The following is a 25,753-nucleotide window of genomic DNA, read 5'->3' as shown; positions in this document are numbered from 1 at the left end:
GTTAACATTTTCAATCTGACTCTGGGTGGAAGTAGGTGTTATGGGTAAAAAATATTTATACGTAAATTGACGTTTGTTTGGTGTTTCTCGATTTAAACGCATGTTCTTTGGTTGCTTTTTTGAGTATTTAACTACAAAATCCCACTGTTTTTCTCGGGTTCCTAAACGCCAGAACCTTTGAAAACAATCATATCTTTGAGAGTGAGATATTTTTTCAAAACAGCGATACCGACAGTGACATGGAGCTCCCAAGATTTTATCATCAACTACTTTACCTCTTTTGGTCACATGCTTCTTACCATTATTTTTTAGGCATTTTCGCTTAACGTCTGACCAGTCAGATTTGCGGCGTAAACGTTTCTTACATTTTTTTTAGGTGTAGCAGATGTAGCAGGTGTAGCAGGGTATTCCTCATTACTGTTTGGTAAACCATATGTACGAGCACTTGATGGTGACTGTGTCCAGTGGTCGTCATCATGGACAGCGCAAAAAGTGTCATTACAATTAATATGATTATTTAACGGAGAAGGTATAGGAGTCATAACATTCGTTGTTGTAACAGATAGTATATCTCGAAAACTAACAACGGGTGAATTTTCAAAGCTGGATGGTGCATCGAATGTTAATGGTGTTATTGGGTCGTTAATTATTATTGCAGGTGTTGCCGTTGATGGGAATATCTGGTCATTTAATGGGTTCGCAACTTTATCATAAAGCGGTATTGGGCTAGTTGGTACTTCAGTATTACATGCAGGTCCTAGTGAAGATAGTTGATTTTCTTGAATTATTCCATCAGGTATGCCAAATACGTCGTTCCATACCTCAGGCATCTCTTGATCGATATTTTCAGCCCCCTGCGGTAGTGGTGAAACAGAAAATGACCGTGCTTGATGACACGACGTTGAAGCAGCTTCAGGATCATTTTCTGAAAACAAAAATGTATGAAAATAAAACATCGTTACAAATAACACAACAAAAAAGTGCAAATGGATATAGATTTTTGCATATTAATATTTCATATAAAAATATAAATATTTATTGAGATTTAAACAGTTTTTAAGTAGAACAAAGGCTTATCTTAATATAATAACCAAGAACAAGATTTCATTTACAAATAGACCTCTCGATTTTAAAACGAGTTCCCTCAAACAAAGTAACATTTGCATATAGCCCCCATATTTAATACATAACTTCCGACTAATAAAGTAACAAGCATATAAAAATACACAAAAGTTATTGATTATCATGTTATTTAATATAATTTTTTAAAGACTGAATGAATTGAAATTTTCTTTTTTTATGCTTTTCAATAAAAGCTAATATTTCCATAGAAAAAAGTTCTATTTGAATATGGAACCGTGCATCTGACTATTTTGGATTTAAAAAATATCTATGCAAGAAATATCACAATTTTTTTTTTAGAATAATCAATATATATGTATGTAATTCAACTATTAATCTAAATAACTAAAGTTTAATTTACTTACCAGGAATATTGATTTCTCCATTATTTATCCCAGCGGAGTTTGTCGTAACACGGTTAATATTATCATTAAGCGAGTTAAATAGCATATTTAGCATGCGTTTCGAGCGTGTTGGTTTCATTATAAATAATTAAATATAGTTATAAATGCGTAAGCAGCTAATTTTCGCAGAAGCGTGCGCGCGTCCTTCTCTCCATAGAACATGCTCACAACTATCGATGTCCCCCACCCCGCGCGCTGCGTTCGCGCCGCACCGGACAGAGGTTAACGACACATATGGAGCTGGGACGTTGTTTTTCGGACAGCCAAACTAAATAGGATTTTGTTCGACTGCTATCTTTGGAACTACGTAACATTTTTAAATTTTCATTTTTTTTGTGAAATGTAGAGGTCCGTTGACCGTAAAAAATGCAATAAAAATACTTTGGTAATATTTTCAAATAAAACTTTGTTCTTTGCATAGGTCGATATATATATATATATATATATATATATATATATATATATATATATATATATATATATATATATATATATATATATATATATATATATATATATATATATATATATATATATATATATATATATATATATATATATATATATATATATATATATATATATATATATATATATAGATTGTACAATAGCTTATACAGACAAAATCTTTAGGGTCAAGATCATACATTATAATATCTAGTATTGTACGTAGCATAGGCGCTAGCAGTGGGTGCCAGGTGGTGCACTTCCACCCCTTGGGAATCTCGGAATCAACAGGAATTATTGAAATAAAAAGCCGTCTGTAACCCTATTCAGAGCGTCCAGCGTGGCCTAATGGGCAGACCTTCGGTTCGCACTCCTAGAGGTTGCAGGTTCGAACCCGGGTGGAGGCGTGTACCTATGAGACATTTTCTGATCTCAAGTACATAATACGGACGCTCGTACGGTGAAGGAAAACATCGTAAGGAAACCCGCACATAGTTGGTCCCAGACGTATATATCGGCCTAGTCCAGAGGAAAGAACTAGTCAAGTTCTTTCCTCTGGACTAGGCCGACTATGATGCGAGAATGCCGTATGCGCTTGGGCAACTATACGGACATTTAAAAATCTTGTCCCAGGTACTACAGTATTTGAGGAGTGGTTACTTCGCTCTGAAAAAATACACCACAACGGATGTAAAGGCCTAGTTTTTTGTAACCCTATTACCAACGAAAATAATTAGAAGAAAATAGGAGGAGTAGGAAGAATTCTAATTCTTTCGGGACAGCTTTAGCATGTCCCTTGGGCTCCCTGAGATCATATCAAAGGGTTTTCGTGGTTGGATACCGCTGTCGATCCTGGCGACACAGGAGATACAGTGCACAGTGGTGGGCCAAAGTACGTTTAAAAAAAATAACCCTGTTACCATGCCGTACACAGATAGTTCGTAATGTATCGGCGGTAAATATATTCTGTTAACGTAAATAGACATGTCGCTGTTGATCGGAAACGAAAAGAAAGAAAACTAAAATCTGCACCCCTTGGAAATTATTTCTGCCGGCGCCCATTGTACGTAGTACTTTTTACTTTCCTTGTTAGCAGTGTTTTTCAGAGCTGCTATTTTCACATTGAACTATATATAAAGAGACACATACATACCCTAAAGTAAGTATTATCACTTAGTTTGTAGAGCCTTTAACAAAAAAATCATAAACATACATACAATATGATACAAATAAAATAATATAAGGGTCACAACTCATAATGTCGCAAACAGAGGTTGAAAAACTCTGGCTAAAAGGCAGCATCAAAACAAAACGAGGTGCTACTTGTTGATGCATTCAAAAACACTCATATTTTACATTTTTGAATGACAAATATTAAAATGTAAATTATTCGAATGGAAGGAAAAAAAAACTTCGACTCGTCAACGTCGATATAAATTATCGACGTTGACGATTTTTTGTCATAAATTAAGAGAGAGATTATGCCGCATCAATATAAGTTGCTCCTACACAAAACTGCGTCACACAAGACTGCGACAGAATTCGCACGAATTCGCAGTTATTAACATAGAAGCATGCATAATACAAATTAATGAACAATTTGCTTATGATCGCGCGGTGTAGCGGCAAAACTGTGCGTTTGCGCCTCCGCATATAAATCCAGCCTTATGCTAAGTACTCACATGCGGTTTTGCTCGATAGTTTTACACCAAATCGAGTAATAATTACTGTGTGGACCGCAAAACTCACAGCTCGAAGGCACGCATCGAGCCGCTAGAACTTAGAAGGCTCGCATCGAGTCGGCTCGAAGGAATTAAATATATCGATTTAGAATAAAACTATCGAGCAATGCTGATTCATGTGTGGACCAAATCCCGAAGATGGGAATAGGGGAGGGATGGGAATAGGGGAGGGATGGGAATAGGGGAGGGTAGGGAAGGGAATAGGGTAGGGGATTGGGCCTCCGATAAACTCTCTCACTCGGCGAAACACAGCGCAAGCACTGTTTCACGCTGGTTTTCTGTGAGAACGTGGTATTTCTCCGCTCGAGCCGGCCCATTCGTGCCGAAGCATGGCTCTCCCACGATGATAGCAAATCTACATATAAATAAAAATTACTATATTAAAGCACAAATCAATAGGCTTGATTATTTTTCCGTAAAGTGAAAAACCACAAAAGTGCTGAGGTTGTGGAATATTATACTAGGGCTCGTTTCGCTCGCCCTGAACACAAAAAAATACCATGGAGGTACACAATATAACTCCTTTGTCATGGGTTAATTTTGACATTTGGAACAAAGTTCCTTATCGCGCGTTCGTTAAAAGAGGCTAGACAGAACGATATTTGACCTCGACACTTTTTTATTAGTACCTGCATGGTAGGGGCAGAGGGCGTTGGTAGTATTCCTGTGCGTCAATAGATGGCGTTTTTTAATATTTTTTTTAGTGTATATGTAAACAGGTTTTTTGAACATAAGAAATAACTTCGTTCCATTCGGGTGTCTCTTGACACCTCTCAAGTTTTTTACCCTTGTCGGGTAATGAAATAAGAAAGAGAAGTATTTTTGTTCAAAAACATAACCATGTATCTTGAATGCATGTTACCTTGGCAGACTCAAGCCTAACCGCTTGTCGAACTTAAGCAGCTTGAGCACAGACATGAGCAGATCTATGTGTGTGAGCTTGAGCTTGTCTTATTATGTGTCACGTAGAAGTGGAGTACACTATATTGGATGCATCAAAATCTTATTTTGCTTTTTGTGTTTAAGGGCACCAGAGGCGTGGTTAAAGTTAAAGTTATGGTCAATTGTCAAAGTTATGGTTTTAGTTAAGGCTAATTTAACTTTAACCTCAACTTTGACCACAGAATTTGACAGAAGACGTTGCTGGTCCGACAAGGCTTTAAATGAACGTGGGCCGGGGCGCTGCTGGTAAAGGAGAACTGTCAAAAATGACGTTTTTGTATGATGACAGCGTTAGTTCCTTTTTTCGCCACGTGCATTTAAAGCCTTGTCGAGCTCTATGGTTATGGTTAAATATGGCGTCCATTTTTGACTTTAACCACAGATTTGCCATTTTGCATTGTAGTTAAAGTTATAGTTATAGTTAAAGTAAGTTGGTGCAACCCACCCTTACTATCTTAACGCTAATCTTATATCTTTAAACGAGCAATTCTTGTATATAATATATAATTGGAATCTCGGAATCGGCTCCAACGATTTTCATTAAATTTAGTATATAGGGGGTTTCAGGGGCGATAAATCGACCTAGCTAGGAATAATTTTTAGAAAATGTCATTTTATTCGTGTTTTATCGAATACCGAGCAAAGCTCGGTCAAACAGCTAGTAGACTATAGTTTACACAAGACAAACTTTGTGTAGGTATGTTATTCTATCCATTAGTACTGAGGTGTTTACGTAACTCTCTCCGTATTATTTCAGCGTCTGCGGTATTGTCACCAATTCTAGGTGTTATGAAAGATACCGATAGGTGTGGGATAAACCTAAAATAAGTACGTACCTTATGTGCCATTACGGACGCTTTCACAAAAAATATTACAAAAATTAGCAGGTCAGTACGTATATCGACTCCAGCGCGCCTTGTACAGTGGCGGTTACGACGCTCGCCGCGTTCTTGATAGGGCGAAAATGTATGAAGAAATTTGAGAGCGTTTCTTATTTTTCTTATAAATAGAAATGTTATTTATTTTTATATAAAATATTTAGCTATTCGTACAGGGGACTAAATAAAGAACAATTTTTTTGTATATTTATTTTCCTTAGTTCAGTGTATTTAGCTATAATGGTACCTAATCGAATTTTTTAAATCTTTTGCGATTATTGTGATGGTTAAAACGTATTTATGTAAAAATTTTGTATGCGACTATAATTTTTTTATGGTGTAGACGTGGAGATGAATACAGAATGTAACAAAAATAAGTGATAATACTTTAGGGTGTGTACGTGTTCCTTGTAGAGAGTTCACTGTGAAAGTAGCAGCGCTGAAAGACCAAAAATTTTTTTCACTTTTGTATGGGGAAAATCGTGACGCTCGGGCCCTTGCCCATACAAAAGTGAAAAAAATTTTTCGTCTTTCAGAGCTACTACTTTCACAGTGAACTCTCTACAAGGAACACGTACACACCCTAAAGTATTATCACTTATTTTTGTTACACACTGTATATTATCTTTCATTTGAAACCAAAATATCCTCGCAGTGTGACTCCTATCTCTTTAAAATGGTACCTGAAAATCACTGATATTTGTGACAAAATGTGATAGCGCCCTTAAGTTGAAGATACAGTTGCAATATTAGCAAATGTTTTTTGTTTCATAGAAATGTACACGACAGGGTTCTTTGATTACTCGATATCGAATCATTGTCGCCTTTTCAATTAACACCATCCATACTAATATTATAAATGCGAAAGTGAGTCTGTTTGTCTGTCTGTTACTTCTTCAGTCTTCACGCACGTCTTCTCGTTATTGGTCAATTTTGCACAGTTGACTGAGTCCACTGCAAACTTCGACTATCTGTAAAGTACATGCAGAGTAGACACGATAGGAACATACACACACATAATATAAAAAAATATATGTTTATTTCAGGCTTTTTAACCCATATTTTGTTAATAAACAATAAACCTAAAAACTATGTTAGTAATATGCAAGGAACACATACATAAATGGCCCTCGATGGTGACATAAAACAAAAAATGGTGGGCCATTTGCCCGTAAAAAAATATATGCAAAAGTAAAAAATAGTCACTCTTTTAGCGATGAGACTTTCACAGCGAACTCTATACCTACTGCAGCGGACTCTATATTACATGGTACATTCTGTATACACTTACAGTAATTGCTAAACACCATAACTTTAGCAATATCTTCAGGCCTTTCCATCATTGCTTAAGATGTCATACCTTCAGCAGAAATATTATATTCTTCTATACTTCACCAATATAAACCGGATGTTCACGGTAATTCCAGGTATCCACCAGTTCTACCGCCGCACCGTGGTGGTGACGGATCCGGAGGTGATCCGGCGCATGTGCATCAACGACTTCCAGCACTTCACAGACCGAGGGTTCTCGTTCGACAGGCGCCTGGATCCGCTGGCCGAATCCGTGCTGTACCTGCGGGGGAACGAATGGAAGGCGCTTAGGTCGAAAATCTCGCCGATATTCTCGTAAGTTTTTGCAAATTATCTAATAAATAAAATTCTCGTGTTTTTTTTATATGAAATAAGGAGGCAAACGAGCAAACGGGTCACCTGATGGAAAGCAACTTCCGTCGCCCATGGACACTCGCAGCATCAGAAGAGCTGCAGGTGCGTTGCCGGCCTTTTAAGAGGGAATAGGGTAATAGGGAAGGGAAGGGAATAGGGGAGAGTAGGGAAGGGAATAGAGTCGGGGATTAGGCCTCCGGTAAACTCACTCACTTGGCGAAACACAGCGCAAGCGCTGTTTCACGCCGGTTTTTCTGTGAGAACGAGGTATTTCTCCGGTCGAGCCGGCCCATTCGTGCCGAAGCATGGCTCTCCCACGTATAACTATGCTTAAATATATTTTAAAGCCTATACTTATTTCAGAGCTAAAGGATATAACACATTCGTTGAATTTGATCATATGGGTAAAATTGTAAGAGAATCCCTTGTTTTTCTTCCACAGAATAGACATTTATCTACATGTTTATTTCGTTTTTCAACAATATCAGTTCATCTGTATCCATCTTCAAAGATCAAATAGAGGACATCGCTTGACATTTCATTATCATTGCGCAAATTGAGCACTGCAGTTTTTTGTTTTCGGCGATGACTTATTCATAACCGGCAAATCAGGTTGCCTGGCCGTAATTTACAATTATTAAATTAGTGCTGTTTTCGTGAGCCACACGAAACCGCAATCATTCCTTTAAGGCCTTTGCATTTTGGAATATGCACCATACTCCGAACGAAGTAACCCTTTTCAGGTACTGTGATGCCTGGAAAAGGTTATTTAAAGTCGTACGAACGACTACCATAGTACCGGTATTCGCAATATAGTCAGCTTAGTCCAGAGGAATGAATAGCCATACAGTCTAAAGTCTAAACCATGAGGTTTCCTCACGATGTTTTTCTTCACTGTATAAGCTTCCATATTACATTTGAGAATTGAGATCTGAAAAAGTCACATGCACTGTTCACCCGAGATCGAACCTGCACCCTCTCGAGTGTTGGTATAGTGAGGTAAATCCAAAGATCTGACAAGTTTCCTTAAGAGTCCGGGTGCCATCGCAATTCTCATACGTAGGTACGTAATACCAAGATCATTTCTTCACTCAAATATGGTAAATATTCTCGTGTGGGAAATGATATTGGTATTACGTTTGTATGAAATTGCCATGGCACCCGGACTCTTAAGACCATAGATAATAGTATCTATATATTCAAGGCAATAATTCCTAAGGTCAGAAGCGAAAAGCTCCAACCAGCTAAAAAACCTAACTTCAACGCAAACTCCACAAAACGCATAAAACTCCTAATAAGCCAGGTCGGGGAAACTCTTTAAAAGCTTAACTAAAATATTTTTTTATTTCCCCCGGGGACGCTCCCTGCATACAAATTCACATTAAAGTTGTTTTCTCTCATATTTGTCTTCGCGTCTCGAACGTTCATTGAAAAAATCAACAGCGGGCTCACTCAAATATGTATTTACGTTAGATTTATTGGGAACATATAAAATATGCCCCTTTGTTCAAATACTTATATGTTTACCTCTTATTACGTGAGCCGCTTTCTTTTGTCTCCAATAAAATATGTAGATTATTTCGATACAGACTTTTCCAGGCTTCGATTTGCTCCTGAAATTACGGAAATATGGTTGTATTTTTATAAAAATTGGATGAGCTAATCTTGCTAAAAACCATGCTATTAAAATTTTACCAGTGTTGTTACTTTTCAGACATCCTCTGACCTATTTACATAATTTATCAAAAGTCATACCATTACTCATACTGTCAGTATTATCATACCATTAACGACAATATAAAAAAATACTCCCAAGCAGTACCGAAATGCCTGAAGTTTTTGGTCATGCTTTCGAGTCGACATGACATGTCTTGTTACTTACATCTATGTCTATGATATTCTTTATTCTAGGACTAGTTTCAGAAATTTGTTTATCGCGCGAGAACCGTAGATTTTTCCAGGATAAAAAGTATCCTATATACTTTCCCGGGTCTCAAAGAATCTCCATACTAAATTTCAGCGAAATCGGTTCAGCGGTTTGAGCGTGAAGAGGTAACAGACGGACACACTTTCACATTTATAATTATAAAAAAACCTCGATCGCTTAACAAAATCTTGTCAGTATTATACTAAAAAGACAGATATTTCTTCCAGACCAATAAAGCTGAAAGGCATGCTGCCGTTAGTAGACAACACAGCTATGGACTTCATCAATCAAGTGAGAAAACTGTTAAATGAGAACGAAACACCCAAAGTCGGTAAAGTGGTATCATGTGGTGAGATGTTTGGTGGGTATACCGCTGATGCCATAGTGCCATGTGCCTTTGGAGTCAAGAGCCATGTGATGAAGAATCCAGAGGATCCATTCGCAGTCGCCCTCCGCGCCTACTATGAGTTTACTTTACGTAATGTACTAGAGAAGTATGTTATTCCCGTAAGGACCACGAATTAGTTGTATTGAAAGTCACAGCGAGACGAGACGATACGAGACGCCTTTTTATGCATAAAAAGATGACAAAGTTAAATGTCGTCGAACTGCTTGATTTAAAGCGCTGTGCCTCGTTTCTTTTCGGTGTGACCTTTAAAAATTTTAATGGTATTATGTTTTTATCTGGGATTTTATTCGTTGTTTTACGGACAATTATAATTTTTGTCTTATTATATAAATGTTTTCTTGACTGATATTCATATTTCTGAAAACGCACGATGTATGGTACAACTGTTTTAATATATTTTAATTAATTTCCAGATCCTTACACTACTTCTGGCCAGCGTTTGCTATATTCATGAAGATCAGAATCATACCAAAGAAGACTCATGACTTCTTCTACAATATCGTCGCAAATGTTATTCGCGAGAGGCAAAATGGTAAGAACACTATAATATTAAGTTAGTGTAATTAATTAAAATTTAAATTGGTAAAATCTATTTATTCCAATATACGGTATTTCACGAGAATACTTTACTTTTGGGGTGAAAAGGAGTCTTGTCATGGAGTATTAATTCAAAGCTAAAACAGCATTTCAGTCAAAATCTATCCAGTAGTATTGCGTGGAGAACAGAGAAGTGACGAACATAATATATTTACAAACATTCCCTTTTATTCTGTAACTAAATGATGCCTGCAACTCCGTTGCGCCAAAATTCGTTTATCGCGCGGGAACCGTACATTTTTCCGGCACAAAAAGTATCCCATGTCCTTTTGTTACAAATGTTTTTATTTTATCAGGTGTCCACGACAAGCGGGGAGACTTCATCGACATGATGATGGCGCTGCAGAGCGATGAGAGGAACCACAATGTACCTGACAAAGATGACGTCAGAATCAGTGAGTAATTATAACCTAGGTCCTAGTTGAGTATTCTCGGAGAAGGCCGAGGTGGAGACCAAGGGCCAGACATGGTCACGACATCCCGTATAGCAGGGGAGCTCGGGGCGTCGGCATGGGGCTGCCGTCGCCCGTGACATCGAGTCCCCAATAGGCCACGTTGCGCTAGGTGTTCCAGCGCATCGTCGCGACTCGTGGAGTAATGTGGAACGGGGTCCATGAGTTGAGGCTTGAGCCTGAAGAGGCAGAGGTGGTGGGGCTGCGGTCGTGTATCACGTGTTTCCCGTAGTCCCACCTTCAGGAGCGTCCGCCCCGGGGAGTCCCACATACCTCGGTGGTCCTCCCCAGGCCCTGGGGATGCGTAAACGCATTCCCACAACGCAAAACTACGGAACCCTAAAAAGGGTCCTAGTTGACTATTTTTCGACTGACTTTAAAAAAGGTTATATTATGTGGCTTTGAATATTTTTTAAATCTCGATTTATGATGGACCATAATAATATCTAATTATAGTCGTACGTTTTTTAGATGTCAGTCACTTTTTTTTTTATGAAATAAGGGGGCAAGCGAGCAAACGGGTCACCTGATGAAAAGCAACTTCCGTCGCCCATGGACACTCGCAGCATCAGAAGAGCTGCAAGTGCGTTGCCGGCCTTTTAAGAGGGAATAGGGTAATAGGGGAGGATAGGGAAGGGAAGGGAATAGTTGAGGGTAGGGAAGGGAATAGGGTAGGGGTTAGGGGATTGGGCCTCCGGTAAACTCACTCACTCGGCGAAACACAGCGCAAGCGCTGTTTCACGCCGGTTTTCTGTGAGAACGTGGTATTTATCCGGTCGAGCCGGCCCATTCGTGCCGAAGCATGGCTCTCCCACGTATAAATGCAAATCATGCATTATTCATTATTGGATTATGAATGTACGTTAATTTCTTGGTGGAAATTGATTATTCTTGCATTATTGGTCAACATTTTTCGGTTTAATACAAAAAAAATGTTTTAAAATAACAATAATAATACGTCTATACGTCTACGTCCATACTCCTTAATGCCTATTACATGGCTATCGGGCGAGACTCACAATTTCTCTCAGTCATCCAATTAAAAAACTTCAAGTTCTTAAATACGCCAAGTTGTAAAAGTTCAGTCATAATTTATCGCTCGTAACTTTAACACTAATTGGTGACATAGACAGATCACAGATGTAATTTCATGCTACTACAAAGAATGAGGCCACATCGTTTCGTTGTGTTGCATCGTCAGCGTCGGTTCTACTGGAGGTGCATACTTAGGTTGGGTTGCAACTTGCACGGTGTACCACAGGCGTGGTTAAAGTTAAAGTTAAGGTTAAAGTTATGGTTATAGTTAAGGCTAAATTTAACTTTAACCGGAGAAATTGACAGATGAAAGCTGGTCCAACAAGGTTATAAATGAACGTGGGCGGGGGCGCTGCTGGTAAAGGAGAACTGTCAAAAATGTCGTTTTTGTATGATGACAGCGTTAGTTCCTTTTTTCGCCACGTGCATTTAAAACCTTGTCGAGCTCTATGGTTATGATTAAATATGGCGTCGTGATGGCGTCCATTTTTAACTTTAACCAAAGATTTGACATTTTGAATTGTAGTTGAAGTTATAGTTAAAGTTACAGTTATACTTAAAGTTAGTTGGTGCGACCCAACCTTAGGAATACTACCAAAAAAAGTAAAGCTATTGCATAGCATTTGTTATAATTCGCATACGTCTATTCGCACGCACACAAACACCGAACCGAAGTCTGCCGAACTGTAACGACGTTAGACGCGGAACGGCATAACCGGCACCGCTGTGCCGGTCGGAATGGGTGGTGTTAGGTTTATTTTCGTTACGGAATTTCTTGATTCGGCCGCCGCGCTCAAAGCTCGCGATAAAAGCTATGTGATAGCTTAAAATTTCTCCGCTTTTGTTTCACCTTTAAAAGAATTGTGATTATTTATTAACTGCCTAGCCTTCACTGTTTGTGTTTATGTGGACTGTATTAGAAGTTAGATTTAAAATAAAAGATAAATAAAAATTATTACGTTGAAGAAAAGAAATTGCTGCTTTTTGCTGCTTCCAAATGAAAAAATCCACACAGTGGCCTCTAATCTATATATATAAAACTCAAAGGTGACTGACTGACATGGTGATCTATCAACGCACAGCCCAAACCACTGGACCGATCGGGCTGAAATTTGGCATGCAGGTAGATATTATGACGTACGCATCCGCTAAGAAAGGATTTTGATCAATTCTACCTCCAAGGGGTTAAAATAGGGGATGAAAGTTAGTATATAATAATACTTCTTAACGCGGGCGAAGCCCCGGGCAAAAGCTCGTAAAACTCTAATACTATAATTACCCTATACCGTACACGTTAGAAAGTAAATTGACAGACAAAATCAAAACATTGTGGTCTGTGTTACTGTAACTCACCTTTGTATAATACCTGTGTTTTTATGCCTTAGTGGCTTAGAATATAAAACCTTTATTTTAGTCTATTTTACAAAGCAGACTTGTTTCCAAACATTAACGTGCCATTAAAACATTTTATTCACATCCAAACTACCTCTTCCAGCGGACATGATAATATCAGCCAACGCGTTCATCATCTTCCTCGGGGGCTTCGAGACCACTTCCTCCACCCTGTCCTTCATGTTCCTGGAGCTGGCTGAACATCCGGAGGTCCAGGGGAAGATGAGGGACGAGATACACCAGGTTCTGGAGAAGCACGGGGGGATGATCACGTATGAGACTCTACAGGATCTTACCTATATGGAAATGGTTATACAAGGTAAATGAAGAAATTATTTTTTACAAACAGACGATGTTTGGGATTCTTGAAAGTTGAAAGATACTTGGTATTAAAAGTAATTCTATTTTCACGCGCGTAGTGAGCCTGCTAACGCCCAGTTTCCGAGTTTTTTTACTTCATCTATTCACTATATTTTTTCTCGCAAAAAATAAACAATCAACAACGCTAATGAAAAGATAAACCTTTAAAAATAACCTCCTCCTTTTTGGAAGTCAGTTAAAAATCTCAGTGTAGTGTATGCGCAGTGTATCTACATAGTAGATACTTAACATTGATAAGCACCAGTAGTAGGGATGCAGTCTATATAAATCATCTGCCAAGTAGTCAATATCTCTCAGTTGCATAGTGACAGTGACGGTGGATAGACGTGCGCTCCGCAGTGGTACTGGGTGTGTTAGTGAGCCAGTGTCTCGAGGATTCTACACTCAGAAATCGCGTGTATTATCTATTTAACTTTTACCAGCCACCATTAGCTCAAAAAAAGTTATAAGCACTCTTTTCTTCTGACGCTTACGCACTCAGAGATAATATTATATTAAATAAGTATGTCACCATGGCAACCTCCATCGCTATCCCGTCGCACAAACAATGGTCGCCGTCAGTCTCGAGTTGTAATAATTTATTATTATTTATTCAACAAATGCACTTATCAATATAAAAAGTACCCAGTAGCCGATTCTCGGACCCACTGAATATGCATATAAAATTTGGTTAAAATCAGTAAAGCCGTTTCGGAGGAGTACGCGGCCTAACATAGTGACACGAGAATTTTATATATTAGAAGATTTCGATTTCATAAAGAGTTTGACAAATAAGGTTCAGTTAATAATGAATAGTGTACGCGAATGCGCTATTAAAATAACCATTCCCTTTTTTAACGGGCAAAACACACAAGCAATCCAGCATCTGTCAAGACGTGTCATGTAACACAGAAAGGCTGGCAACACCGGACTTCCTTCAACTTAGTAATCTATGCTTCAGTTGACACTTCTCTTCTATGAAACCACCCCGGCCGGGGTGCAACAGTTTCTTTTATTCAACGTAATAACCTTTTTTATATATCTTATATTTTTACATCTTAACGTCTAATACAGTCCACAAGTAATTAACACAAACAAATAGTCATCTCGCAGTTAAGCCTACATATTCTCTTCTTCTTCTCCTTCCAGAAACCCTCCGCCTGTACCCGCCGTTCCCGGCGATACAGCGGCAGTGCCGGAGGCGGTACTCGCTCGCGGATGGACAGACCGACACCGTCATAGAACCGGACACCCTCGTCATCTTCCCCACGCTCGGTCTGCATAGAGACGAACAGGTATTTAGATATTATGTATAATGATAATAAATAATAGCTCCCACACCAGTTTCGGTGACGGTGGCCGGTTTCATTGAAACCAAGCCAGCTACGCAGGAGTAATTTTATAGTGCCCAAGTGTGTGCGCAGTACACACCACATACTTATACGGGGTGTAACAAAAACACTTTTTCATTTTTGTATGGGCAAGCGCCCGAACGTCACGAGTTTCCCCGTACAAAAGTGAAAAAAAAATTTGGTCTTTCAGCGCTGCTACTTTCACAGTGAACTCTCTATAAGGAACACATACAAACCCTCAAGTATTATCACTTATTTTGTTACACCTTGTATAAGTAAAATTTTGAATGCTTCGTCTCATCTCGTCGTTTGTTAGGCAATATTACAGTAACCTACAGACACGAAATACTAGTAGCCGTAGTTTTAAAATAATATATAAGATACAGTACTCCCAAATTAATAATGCGCATGGAAATCTTCGCTAATTGTCGTTATCACGAAATCACCCGAATCTATGAAACTTGCATTTTGCACCTTGTTCAAAAGAAATAGAAGTAAATATCATATAGCCGGTGGCTGTCCACTGTCGCTAACTCCCCGGGAAGCCATAGCGGCGTTAGTCGTTACCATGGTAACGTCCAAGCGTTGTTTTTCTTAAAGTTAAGTTTAAAATAGTGCAGCGCTTGCAGCGACGTCTTCCGACGCTCGGGAAATAGACCGTTGCCAAAAAATTACGAAAATTTCTATACGCATTATCACTTTGGGAGCAATGTAATCCATATTTTCTAAACTCAACAATGCCATATTAAATAAGATAGATGCATTTTTAAATTTTCTTTTACCATAGAAGTCGTATGCAAGTTCAAAGCAAATAAATAATGTTAATAAATTCAAACATTTTATAGTCGCTTGTATGCAAAAGTATCAATTAAGGGCAGATGCAAACTTGCGATCTTTAAAACATTAAGGTCTGTTTCTTCTTCCATTTGTAGGATTTCGGAGTTTTATTTTTTTTAATTTACTTATCTTGTTTCTTCTAAGAGACACTTCTTTATTTACTAACATAAACACAACAAATTACAAAAGTTTTAAGCCATTATTAATGATTAATCATACACTTTTAAATGACGTGAAAAATAAAACACGAAACCCATCAGAAAAAAGTAATATAAAGTAATCGATTTTTTAATTTTTCTTCCTAAGCTACGGTGTGGTGGTAAACACGTACGATGTAAAAATACTACGTCTAATATGCGCTTACCCTTACCCGGTACGAAGAATCACAGGTATGCACATTTTGTGACTGCATCCGCCCCCCCACACGCTCGCATACTTGCTAAGCTTTTACTGTGACCAAGATATTTTAGGGCTGCCTCCACTGCCGAGCTATATTATTATACTTAATATTATAATAATAGCTCCCACACCGGTTTCAGTGACGGTGGCCGGTTTCATTGAAACCAGGCCAGCTACGCAGGAGTAATTTTATAGTGCCCAAGTGTGTGCGCAGTACACAAGAGCACTCTCTATTCCTTTACTCTCATAACCCAGTGGGACGGCAGACCGACACGACCGGCGAGAGCCCATTACATGCCCATCCGACGCATGGATCATCTTACTTGTCAGACAATCAGGTGATCAGCCTGCACTGTCCTAACCAAACTTGGAAATAACATGTTTCCAACGCGGGAATCCAACCCACGACCTCCGAGTCAAGAGCCGCGCTCTATACCACTAGACCACGGAGGCGTTATACTAAATATTAATAATATTATAAACTTAAGAGGATTCCACACCGCCATTTTTTCCATACAAACGTTGTCCCCTGTTTCCTCCCTGGATAATGCTAGTAGAGTTATAATTTTTTTGCTGAATATCAACGGCCACTAATACAATGTCCCTATGTTTTTTTTTTTTTCATAATTTAATTATTAAATAAGATATAAACGTTCAAAAACCCAAAAAAATGGCCAGATTTTCCACTGTGTTCAAACGTCCAGAAAACAGATTTGGATAGATTATACAAAAAAAGCAAAACATAGGAACACAGCTCAAGCCTTTTTTTAATCTTTAATGAAAAAAGTACTTAAATCGGTTAAGTTTTGGAAAAGGAATCAGGGGACAACGAATCGTTGATTTTCTGGATTTTCTGCAGTTGTCTCTATCGCGTTCTGCGGTATAGGCTTGAGGTAAGGGAGACAGCTATAGATATTACACGTACTTTTTTTTCATTTCTCTAGCCGCTGTGGTATCCTCATAATATCACACTGATGTTGTCCTGTACGTCTTAAAAAGAAACTCTTAAAACTAGATACAAGCTAGATTATAATATTATAATTAATTGAATAAACATTGTCTAGTAGACCGAATTGTTTCTTTGTTACCTTTTACGTTGAAAAAGTAATTTGACATACAAAGACAGAAATATGAATTTTCGCATATGTGGAGTAAATATACTTGGTTTTGTGATCATAAATATATTATAAGTCATTATTATTTATCGCAGTGAAAATATTTTCAACAAATTAAGTTAAATTATTATAGTACAAGACCAAAATATGATTACAGAGTACAGACTTAACATACGATCAATCGCCCTATAAAAGACATCAACGCACTACTTCCATTCATTTGATGATTCGGAAATAAGTAAATAATTAATTATTATTATCAGAAAGAAAACTCACTCTCTAGCAATGTTTTTTTTTTCATGCTATAAATAGCTGCGTATATCTCCGCTCTCACTGTGCGAGTGGCGTGCAGTAGAATGCTTTGTGGCGACATTTTCAAAGGCGCTTTGTAATCGACTCCAAACGGTATATTAGTCGCCACCTCTGTGACACCTAGGAATTAGTATTCGGGTGGTTTTCAGTGCTTCTGGGGAACCCAATTCGTCTTGAATTTCAATCGTCCAGCCCTCACTCATGTACGATTTGTTAGCTATGCGAATGAGTCAACGCTAACTGAACCGAGATTCGGAGTGCTATAGGATCGGGCCTAGCATCTAATATTTCAACTTAACATCCTCCTACAATGTTAAAAGATCTTATAAATCGACAATGAATTAATAAATTAATTGAAATACTTTAATGCACCAAAAACAAACAGAACACACTGGACATAGAATCCAAGTATAAAAAGTAAAAAGGAATTGAGATATAAGTACTACTATAAAAAGTATTTCCTTTGGGACTCAAAGTATTTCCATACTGAATTTTAGCAAAATCGGTTCAGTATTTTGGGCGTGATGAGGTAACAGACAGACACACTTTTGCATTTTAATTAGTATAGATAACCAATTAATATTATATAATTAAAATAATATTACCGCAATAAAAACGGATTTTTACGCCATAGCGCTCTTCCTGGATTAAAAGATATTTTGAATAAGATACATTTTATTTACTTTAGCATCCAAAAGGTCAGTCTTCACGGTACCGTATCCAACTATACCATAACAATCAACATCTGTTAACCATAAAATAGTAAAATTTATTACAAAGCTCACTGGGCCCTTTTACCTATAAAGCTATTGTTTGTATAATAATTACTAGCTGTTGCCCGCGACTTCATCCGCGTTAACATAGTATAATAACAAAGATGGATAGTTTTCTCCTTTTTGTTTTTGTGGTTCCTTATACAAAGGGTAAAAACGGACCCTATTTAAGCAAACGTCAAACGCAAACGTCAATAAACTTTCATGTTTCTAACTCAAGAAATGACGGACTTTCATTGAAACTTTCTACCCCAATTTCACCCCCTTGGGGGTAGAATTACCAGAAACACTTAAATACGTATCCATTCATTTTTAATCAGTAGCACAAAAATAAAGTTTCATGTTTCTAACTCAAGAAATGACGGACTTTCATTCAAACTTTCAACTCCAATTTCACCCCCTTCGGGGTAAAATTTTCAAAATTCCTTCTTAGTGGGTGTCTACTTAATAAAACAACCCTACTCACCAAATTTCCATTCATTTTTAATCAGCAGTCCAAAAATAAACTTTCATGTTTCTAACTTAAGAAATGACGGACTTTCATTTAAACTCTCAACCCCAATTTCACCCCCTTGGGGGTAGAATTTTCAGAAACGCTTAAACATGTATCCAATCATTTTAAATCAGTAACCCAAACATACAATTTCATGTTTCTAACTCAAGAAATAACAGAGTTTCATTCAAAATTTCAACCCCAATTTCACCCCCTTGGGGGTAGAGTTTCCAAAAACGCTTAAATACAGTAACCCAAAAATAAAGTTTCATGTTTTTAACTCAAGAAATGACGGACTTTCATTAAAACTTTCAACCCTTATTTCACCCCCTTGGGGGTAGAATTTTCAGAAACGCTTAAACATGTATCCAATCATTTTTAATCAGTAACCCAAACATAAAATTTCATGTTTCTAACTCAAGAAATAACAGAGTTTCATTCAAAATTTCAACCCCAATTTCACCCCCTTGGGGGTAGAGTTTCCAAAAACGCTTAAATACAGTAACCCAAAAATAAAGTTTCATGTTTTTAACTCAAGAAATGACGGACTTTCATTAAAACTTTCAACCCTTATTTCACCCCCTTCGGGGTAAAATTTTCAAAATTCCTTCTTAGTGGGTGTCTACTTAATAAAACAACCCTACTCACCAAATTTCGTGGCTGTAACTTTTACAGTTTTCGCTCAGCGATGATGAATCAGTCAGTCAGTCAGTCAGTCAGGACATGTAATTTTATAAGTATAGATTACGAAGAAATATTTCGAAGCGGGCAGCGGCCATTATCAAGACTGATGGAACTTTCTTTTATAAACGGTATATTATTATAACTTCAGAATTCGAAATTCTAATAAGTTAAAATTTACGATATGGGAATACGATATGGGATATGGCTCAAACCGCTGAATCGATTTTGCTGAAATTTGGTATGGAGATATTTTGAGTCCCGGGAAAAGACATAGGATACTTTTTATCCCGGAATAATGTACGGTTCTCGCGCGATAAACGGAGTCGCGGGCGTCATCTAGTCTAGTATAGAAATGTGAGTCGATATTAAGTAAGAGTAGACTGCAGCGGCGTAACCCAGTGTTAAAGCTCTGAAGCCCGGCAACGCACCTGCAGCTCTTCTGATGTTGCGAGTGTCCATGGGCGACGGTAGGCATTTCAGGTGAACCGTTTGCTCGTTTGACCCCTTATCTATACTAATATTATAAAGCGGAAGAGTTTGTTTGTTTGAACGCGCTAACCTCAGGAACTACTAGTCCGATTTGAACAATTCTTTTAGTGTTAGATAGCTCATTTATTGAGGAAGGCTATAGGCTAGGCTATATTTTATCACGCCAATGTAATTGGAGCGAAGAAAAAGAGGAAAATGTGGAAAAACGGGGAAAATTATTTGAAAAGTTTAAAAGGGCCTCAGAATACAGAACAATTTGTTCTGAATTCTGAGGAAAGGGCTATTCTCACGAACTACTCGACCAATTTTTATGTTATTCACAGTCACAGATGAAAAATAAACCACGTGAAGGATTATAGACTATTTTGTGGGCTAATTTGTCTGTGAAATTCCAAAATTACGCGGGCAAAGCCGCGCGGAACGTCTAGTTTTATATTAAAAAAAAAATACCGAATAAAATATGTTTCATCTATGTATTTTGTTTCAGTATTTCGAGAACGCGTCATCGTTTATACCTGAGCGGTGGGCGGAGGGGAATCCCCCTCCCCCGCCCGGAGTCTACATGCCCTTCGGAGAGGGCCCTCGGTACTGCATCGGTGAGTATCAGAGGTTACGTAGGTGCAGTCGCAATTGCAGAACATTTTCAACTTCAAAAAAAGGAGGTTATCAATTTAACGCCTATGTATGTAAATTTTCCAGAACTGCCCAGTTTTCGTATATTATGTTAGTCTATTACTGCGGCCGCACATGCGTAGTGCTTCGTGCTTGAGACGATACCATTGGACGATGTATCCTGCGTGTAACGTCCAATCGTATCGTCTCATAGCACGAAGCTTCGTGACGATAAACGCATGTGCGGCCGCGGTATATATCAGCGTCTGAAAAAAATGTGCTTTTCAAAAGTTATATGTAAGTATACTAGCTGTTGCCCGCGACTTCGTCCGCGTTAGCATAGTAGATCACGTCCCAAGTAATATTTTTCAAAAATATTCAATGTACAGAATTGAGTCTCTTACGATTTCATTATAATATGTATAGATGGCTTAGTTTGTTCCTAAAAAGGAGAAATTGGACGCAGTACAAACGCCACGCGTGGGGAGTAGTTTAGTGTTTAACTTTGTTCTTAAAAAAGGAGAAATATAACGCCGCAACTTATTGAAAAAAAATCAGGAGGGGGGAGATTTGGGGGCAGGGGCGCAGTCCCCCCCAAGAAATGACCGGTGCCAAAGCACTCCGCAAATTTTTGAGTTTATCCCGGACGTACATACAGACAAACAGACAAAAATACCAAAAAGTATATTTTTGGCTTCCATATCGCTTGTAGATCACATCCCAAGTATTATTTTTGAAAAATATTCAATGTACAGAATTGACTTTTCTACGATTTTATTATATAATGTATAGATACATAATTATTATAACTAGGGATTGCAAAAAACTTGGATTTTGACAAGCTCAAATCCGGATTATCCGGATAATCCGGATTTTATGAAATTTTTCTAATATTTTTGATTTAAAGCTTTAAATGCGAGTTATTTTCTTGTTACTTCTTTATTAAACATTGATTTTAAAAGCGCAATATCAGACGTCTTAAAACAATTAACATTTTTCTTAAGTTAGTGATTTTCACATGGGCGTGATGAAGTAAGAAAATAAAATAACAGTATCTGATAATTAAGACGTTATTAACCACTTAAAAATATCTTGATTTTTTAAAGATATTTGAATAAGTTCCACTTAACAATAAAATCCTATACAATTTCCGGTTTATGGACGACTAAGCCCTTTTTGCTCCTACGAAAACAGATAATAAAAATTACCTTATGCACAATCAATGACCTGAAATGAAATGAATGACACGAGATGTAAGATCGAGGTGGACGTACTTGGGCCAGTTAGTTTCTTTTGATAACAGACAAGGAAATACAGAGAAACTAGTCCATGAAGAAGCTGATGAAGGAAGACAAACCCCTCTCAGGGAACCACAGATTCGTCGACATGTGTATTTTACTCGTCCTAACCAACAGAGCGCAAACTCGGTCATTGACTAATTTACAAAAATCCAACTTGGGGCCTGCCTAAGAGCAATGAATCGCAGTAAGTTGGAAGTAAGTCTTCTCGACAAAACAAAAAATTCGTCCAAACAAGAATCTCAGACGTAGGAGTCAAGACGGCGGCTAAAGTAGCATTGGGCTGGTCGTGTTATCCACATGCATCTAGGCTGGATATCGACAGAGTGGGTATCTTGCCTAGGCCTAGGAAAATATAGCTCGATGCCCTGGAGGCATTTTTTCCCTCTGAAGGCAGGTTGCTGTACTCTGTAGCCCTGAAGTCACCAAAACTCCTGAGGATCTATTGTGACTACTTAATCCTTATGAGGATTAAGTAGTCACAATAGAATAAATTAAACGATGTGGTTGGAATTGGTGCCACCAATTTCCTCTATAGTAGAGAAGGTGAGTTTGAGCTGCCTGAGCTGCAGCAGCTACAGCTGCTGAGTAAAGTAATATAGTCAACAAGGTAAAAACAAAACAAGTTAAAAGGTGTCTCGGCCCTTTTCCTAGAATCTGCAAGGCGTAATGCTAGATATACTAGTTATTATGTGAACGATATTAATAACGAATGATTATTAAGATTTTTATATTTATTCTTATCTATAAGTTTTAATAGTTAGTTTTGTAAAAGCCAGGAATTAGTACTTTAGAATGTTCAAGACCAGGAGTCTAATTACATTGCTCTTTTCTTTTGTTTGCGACATCATGCCTCGAGCACTTGCTTTGTAGCAATGGGAGATGTTTCACAGACCGCTTCTGGATCATATATGAGATTCTCAGCTCTAAGCCTAAATACATTAATGTGACCCGGGGCCCATGCTAGTCGAAGTTGTTCTTCTCTTCCAGCATGTTTTACGTATCACCACAATCTAGAACCAATTTGACGAAATTTCTGCTGCAGTGCTAAGTGCAGCTTGACTGTCAGAGAAGATGAATATATTTTTATTAACTATCATCTCTTGGCTCTTGTGAGCAACCGTTTATTGCAAAGACCTCAGACTAGCACACGGTTGCAAACTCTCCCTTGGAGATATATCAGCAGTGACGTTGGAGCGAGATAAGTGGAATATCCTAGGGGAACCTTTGTCCAGCATAAATTTGACCCAATAGGCTTATTGTACAGAATGTAAAAACTTAAAATAATTCTTTAAACATTAAATCAACATTTTAATATTTTATAAACCCTTTTCCTTTATTATATCAGACAAACAGTCACAAATCAGAAGATTTTATAGAAAACCTTTTTATTCAATACTGACAATACCTAAAAGAATAATTATTGTACATTTATCATGATTGCAGTCATATTATTAAATGGTAAAATGTATGGTAAAATAAACGGTAGGTCATAAGATATTAAAAAATAACGTTCTTTATAAAATTTAAAAATGTTACTACACAATTTACAACCGCCAAATAACTAAACAATGCAATGTTGGACATACGAAGTACTGAGATAGGTACCTATTGAGCGCGCAAATTTGTGATTGTGACTTTAAACAAATGTGAATTCGTATGTCAGACGCTACACAATACATCTTAATTAATTTTATACTTACTACGTAAAAGCTTATTTTTTATAATTTTACCAACTATTCGAAAAAACCGAAAATCCGGATTTTTCGGATTTCGAAGTATCCGGATTGCAATCCCTAATATCCCTATAACTTTTGAATTTTAGTCTAGTTTCTCTGTTTGAAAGATAACATGACCGAGAGTGGTTCTTAGTAATAATAGTTCATCAGGCCGCTGGATAGTTTGTGTTTATCATTTTCATTAAATTAGATTAGAGCTATCAAAGCATATTTCGAAACTTTTGTTTTATTAGGTTAAGTAATATACTTACAATATAATTATTTTGCTTAAAGCAACAAAAACTAAATATGTGTTTTGCAGTTAATAATGTGCATTGAAGCGTTTTTATTTTGATTAGTAATGCCTACTATAATATCTATAAACACGACAAAATTGTCTGTCCGAATTTTTGTAACTTTACATTTTTGCTTGTAGAATGTAGATATTTTTGAATTATTATTTTTAAACGACTTCCAAAATGTTTAATTAATTATTTCGTTAATTTATTTATTTACAGTTAATTAAAACGAGTGACCCCAATTACATTACTTTAGACAATTAAAATAACAACTTAACTTGTAGACAGTATAAGCACAGTGTAAATAAATAGATAATATAAGTATGTAATTAAAATAAAAATTTAACTATTTTTTTATATAAAATTCTCTTTTTATTCTAATTTTTTTATATAAAATTCAAGTATGTTGAGTTTCTATGTTCGGCTATAATTTTTTTTATTCAATTGCTTATTGTTTTCAGGTAAAAGATTCGCTATAATCCAAATGAAATGCTGCCTCGTGAAACTACTGCAACACGTGAGGATAAGTCCAGCGCCAGGGAGACAGGACAATTCTGACTCAGAGTCATGGACTCACTCAAATGATAAATCTGACTTTGATTCAAGCAATCACTTTTACGGAAAGTCTGAGTCTGAGTCATGTACTCATTCTAACTCTAATGTAAAATCTGACTCCGAGTCATATACTCACTCTAACTCAAGCGTTAAATCTGACTTCAAGTCATGTACTCACGCATCACAGCCGTACATTATACGAGAGTCGAGTATTCAATCTCACTCATACACACAGTCATGTACTCAGCCTCACTCAAGATCTAGACTTAAGTCGAGTCGCAGAGAGCCGTTTGCAGCTGACGTTCGCTGTCCAATGACCTTACATCCGGCTGACTCGAGAGTGACTTTAAGTTTATTATGACAAACTTAGACTTATAGAATATCCGTGGAAGCCCCAAGCACTGATTTTTTAAAGTGAGTAGAAAAACGCAAAAATGCAGTGAGTACTGAGTATAAAACACAATATTTTTTATAAGTGTTACTGCACATGTCTACAGAATATGTATTTGAATTGAAAAATTATGATTGCATGAGAACAAAAAAATATATTTGGGAAATTGTAAAGAAAATGTCTATCATAAGTAGAATAGATTTTTTCTTAATATTGTTTCTGTGATTAAACGTATCGTTAAGTAAAAAACCTGTTTTATTATTAAAGTGTTTTGCCACTCATAAGCTAAACTAAGTACACATCACATTAATTAAAAGAATGTTACATTCCTTTGACGACGACCTCTGTGGCTCAGTCACAGATTACTAAATAGTTACGCTCAGTGGTGAGCGCGTTGGCAGCTCAAGCCGGGGGTCGCGGGTTCGAATCCCGCCGACGGAACAAAAAGATTTCAAAAAGTTCCTGGGTCATGGATGTGTATTAAATATGTTTATCATATAATAAAAATCTGCAATATATGTATAGTATAAAAATTAAAAGTATTAAATATATTTCCGTTGTCTGGTACCTGTAACACAAGTCCTTCAGGTACTTACCACGGGGCCAGACTGACGTGGTGTGATGCGTCCATAGATATTATTATTATTTCTACAAGAGTCCGTAAAAAAAGTTTGCCTGAATAATTTATCGTTTCTCACACTTTTGTGACGGGACTCGAGACACTCAAGTTTTTTTAACGTAGTGGACCTCTTAAATCAATCTAAGGGTCCATTTCGATGGCTTTAGTTGCATATTGAAACCAGATGTTTGTACCTCTTTCACAATTCAGTACTTTGTGCTACTTTTTATCCAACTTTGCAGGGAATGATATTATGTTTTTGTCTGTACGGTCACCAAGTGCGGGATTTTTCATTACTTGACGTAAAGAAGTGAACTGAAAATTTTCATGACCTCTGTGGCTTATTGGTTGAACAAATGCACTAGTTGGGAGGGATATTAATAAATTATTTAGTACCCGTGTCAGAAGTTCCTTAGGTACTCAGGGACCAACTTT

The 25,753-nt window shown here is 37.3% G+C and overlaps 1 protein-coding gene across 1 annotated transcript in view; it reads left to right on the top strand.

Annotated features, from left to right (window-relative positions):
• LOC121734311 (cytochrome P450 6a22-like) overlaps window positions 1-24,915 on the top strand; it is a 28,294-nt gene extending 3,379 nt beyond the window's left edge. The window contains exons 2-9 of the mRNA XM_042124841.1: window positions 6,963-7,161; window positions 9,355-9,621; window positions 9,950-10,068; window positions 10,430-10,528; window positions 13,116-13,331; window positions 14,522-14,667; window positions 20,314-20,422; window positions 24,215-24,915. Coding sequence (XP_041980775.1) covers window positions 6,963-7,161; window positions 9,355-9,621; window positions 9,950-10,068; window positions 10,430-10,528; window positions 13,116-13,331; window positions 14,522-14,667; window positions 20,314-20,422; window positions 24,215-24,669 — 1,610 coding nt within the window. The 3' untranslated portion in view covers window positions 24,670-24,915. The remainder of the gene's footprint in view (window positions 1-6,962; window positions 7,162-9,354; window positions 9,622-9,949; window positions 10,069-10,429; window positions 10,529-13,115; window positions 13,332-14,521; window positions 14,668-20,313; window positions 20,423-24,214) is intronic.
• Window positions 24,916-25,753: the final 838 nt, after the last annotated feature.

This window comes from Aricia agestis, chromosome 15 (assembly GCF_905147365.1).
Source record: "Aricia agestis chromosome 15, ilAriAges1.1, whole genome shotgun sequence".
Lineage (NCBI taxonomy): Eukaryota > Metazoa > Arthropoda > Insecta > Lepidoptera > Lycaenidae > Aricia > Aricia agestis.
This window is presented reverse-complemented; position numbering and strand designations above follow the sequence as displayed.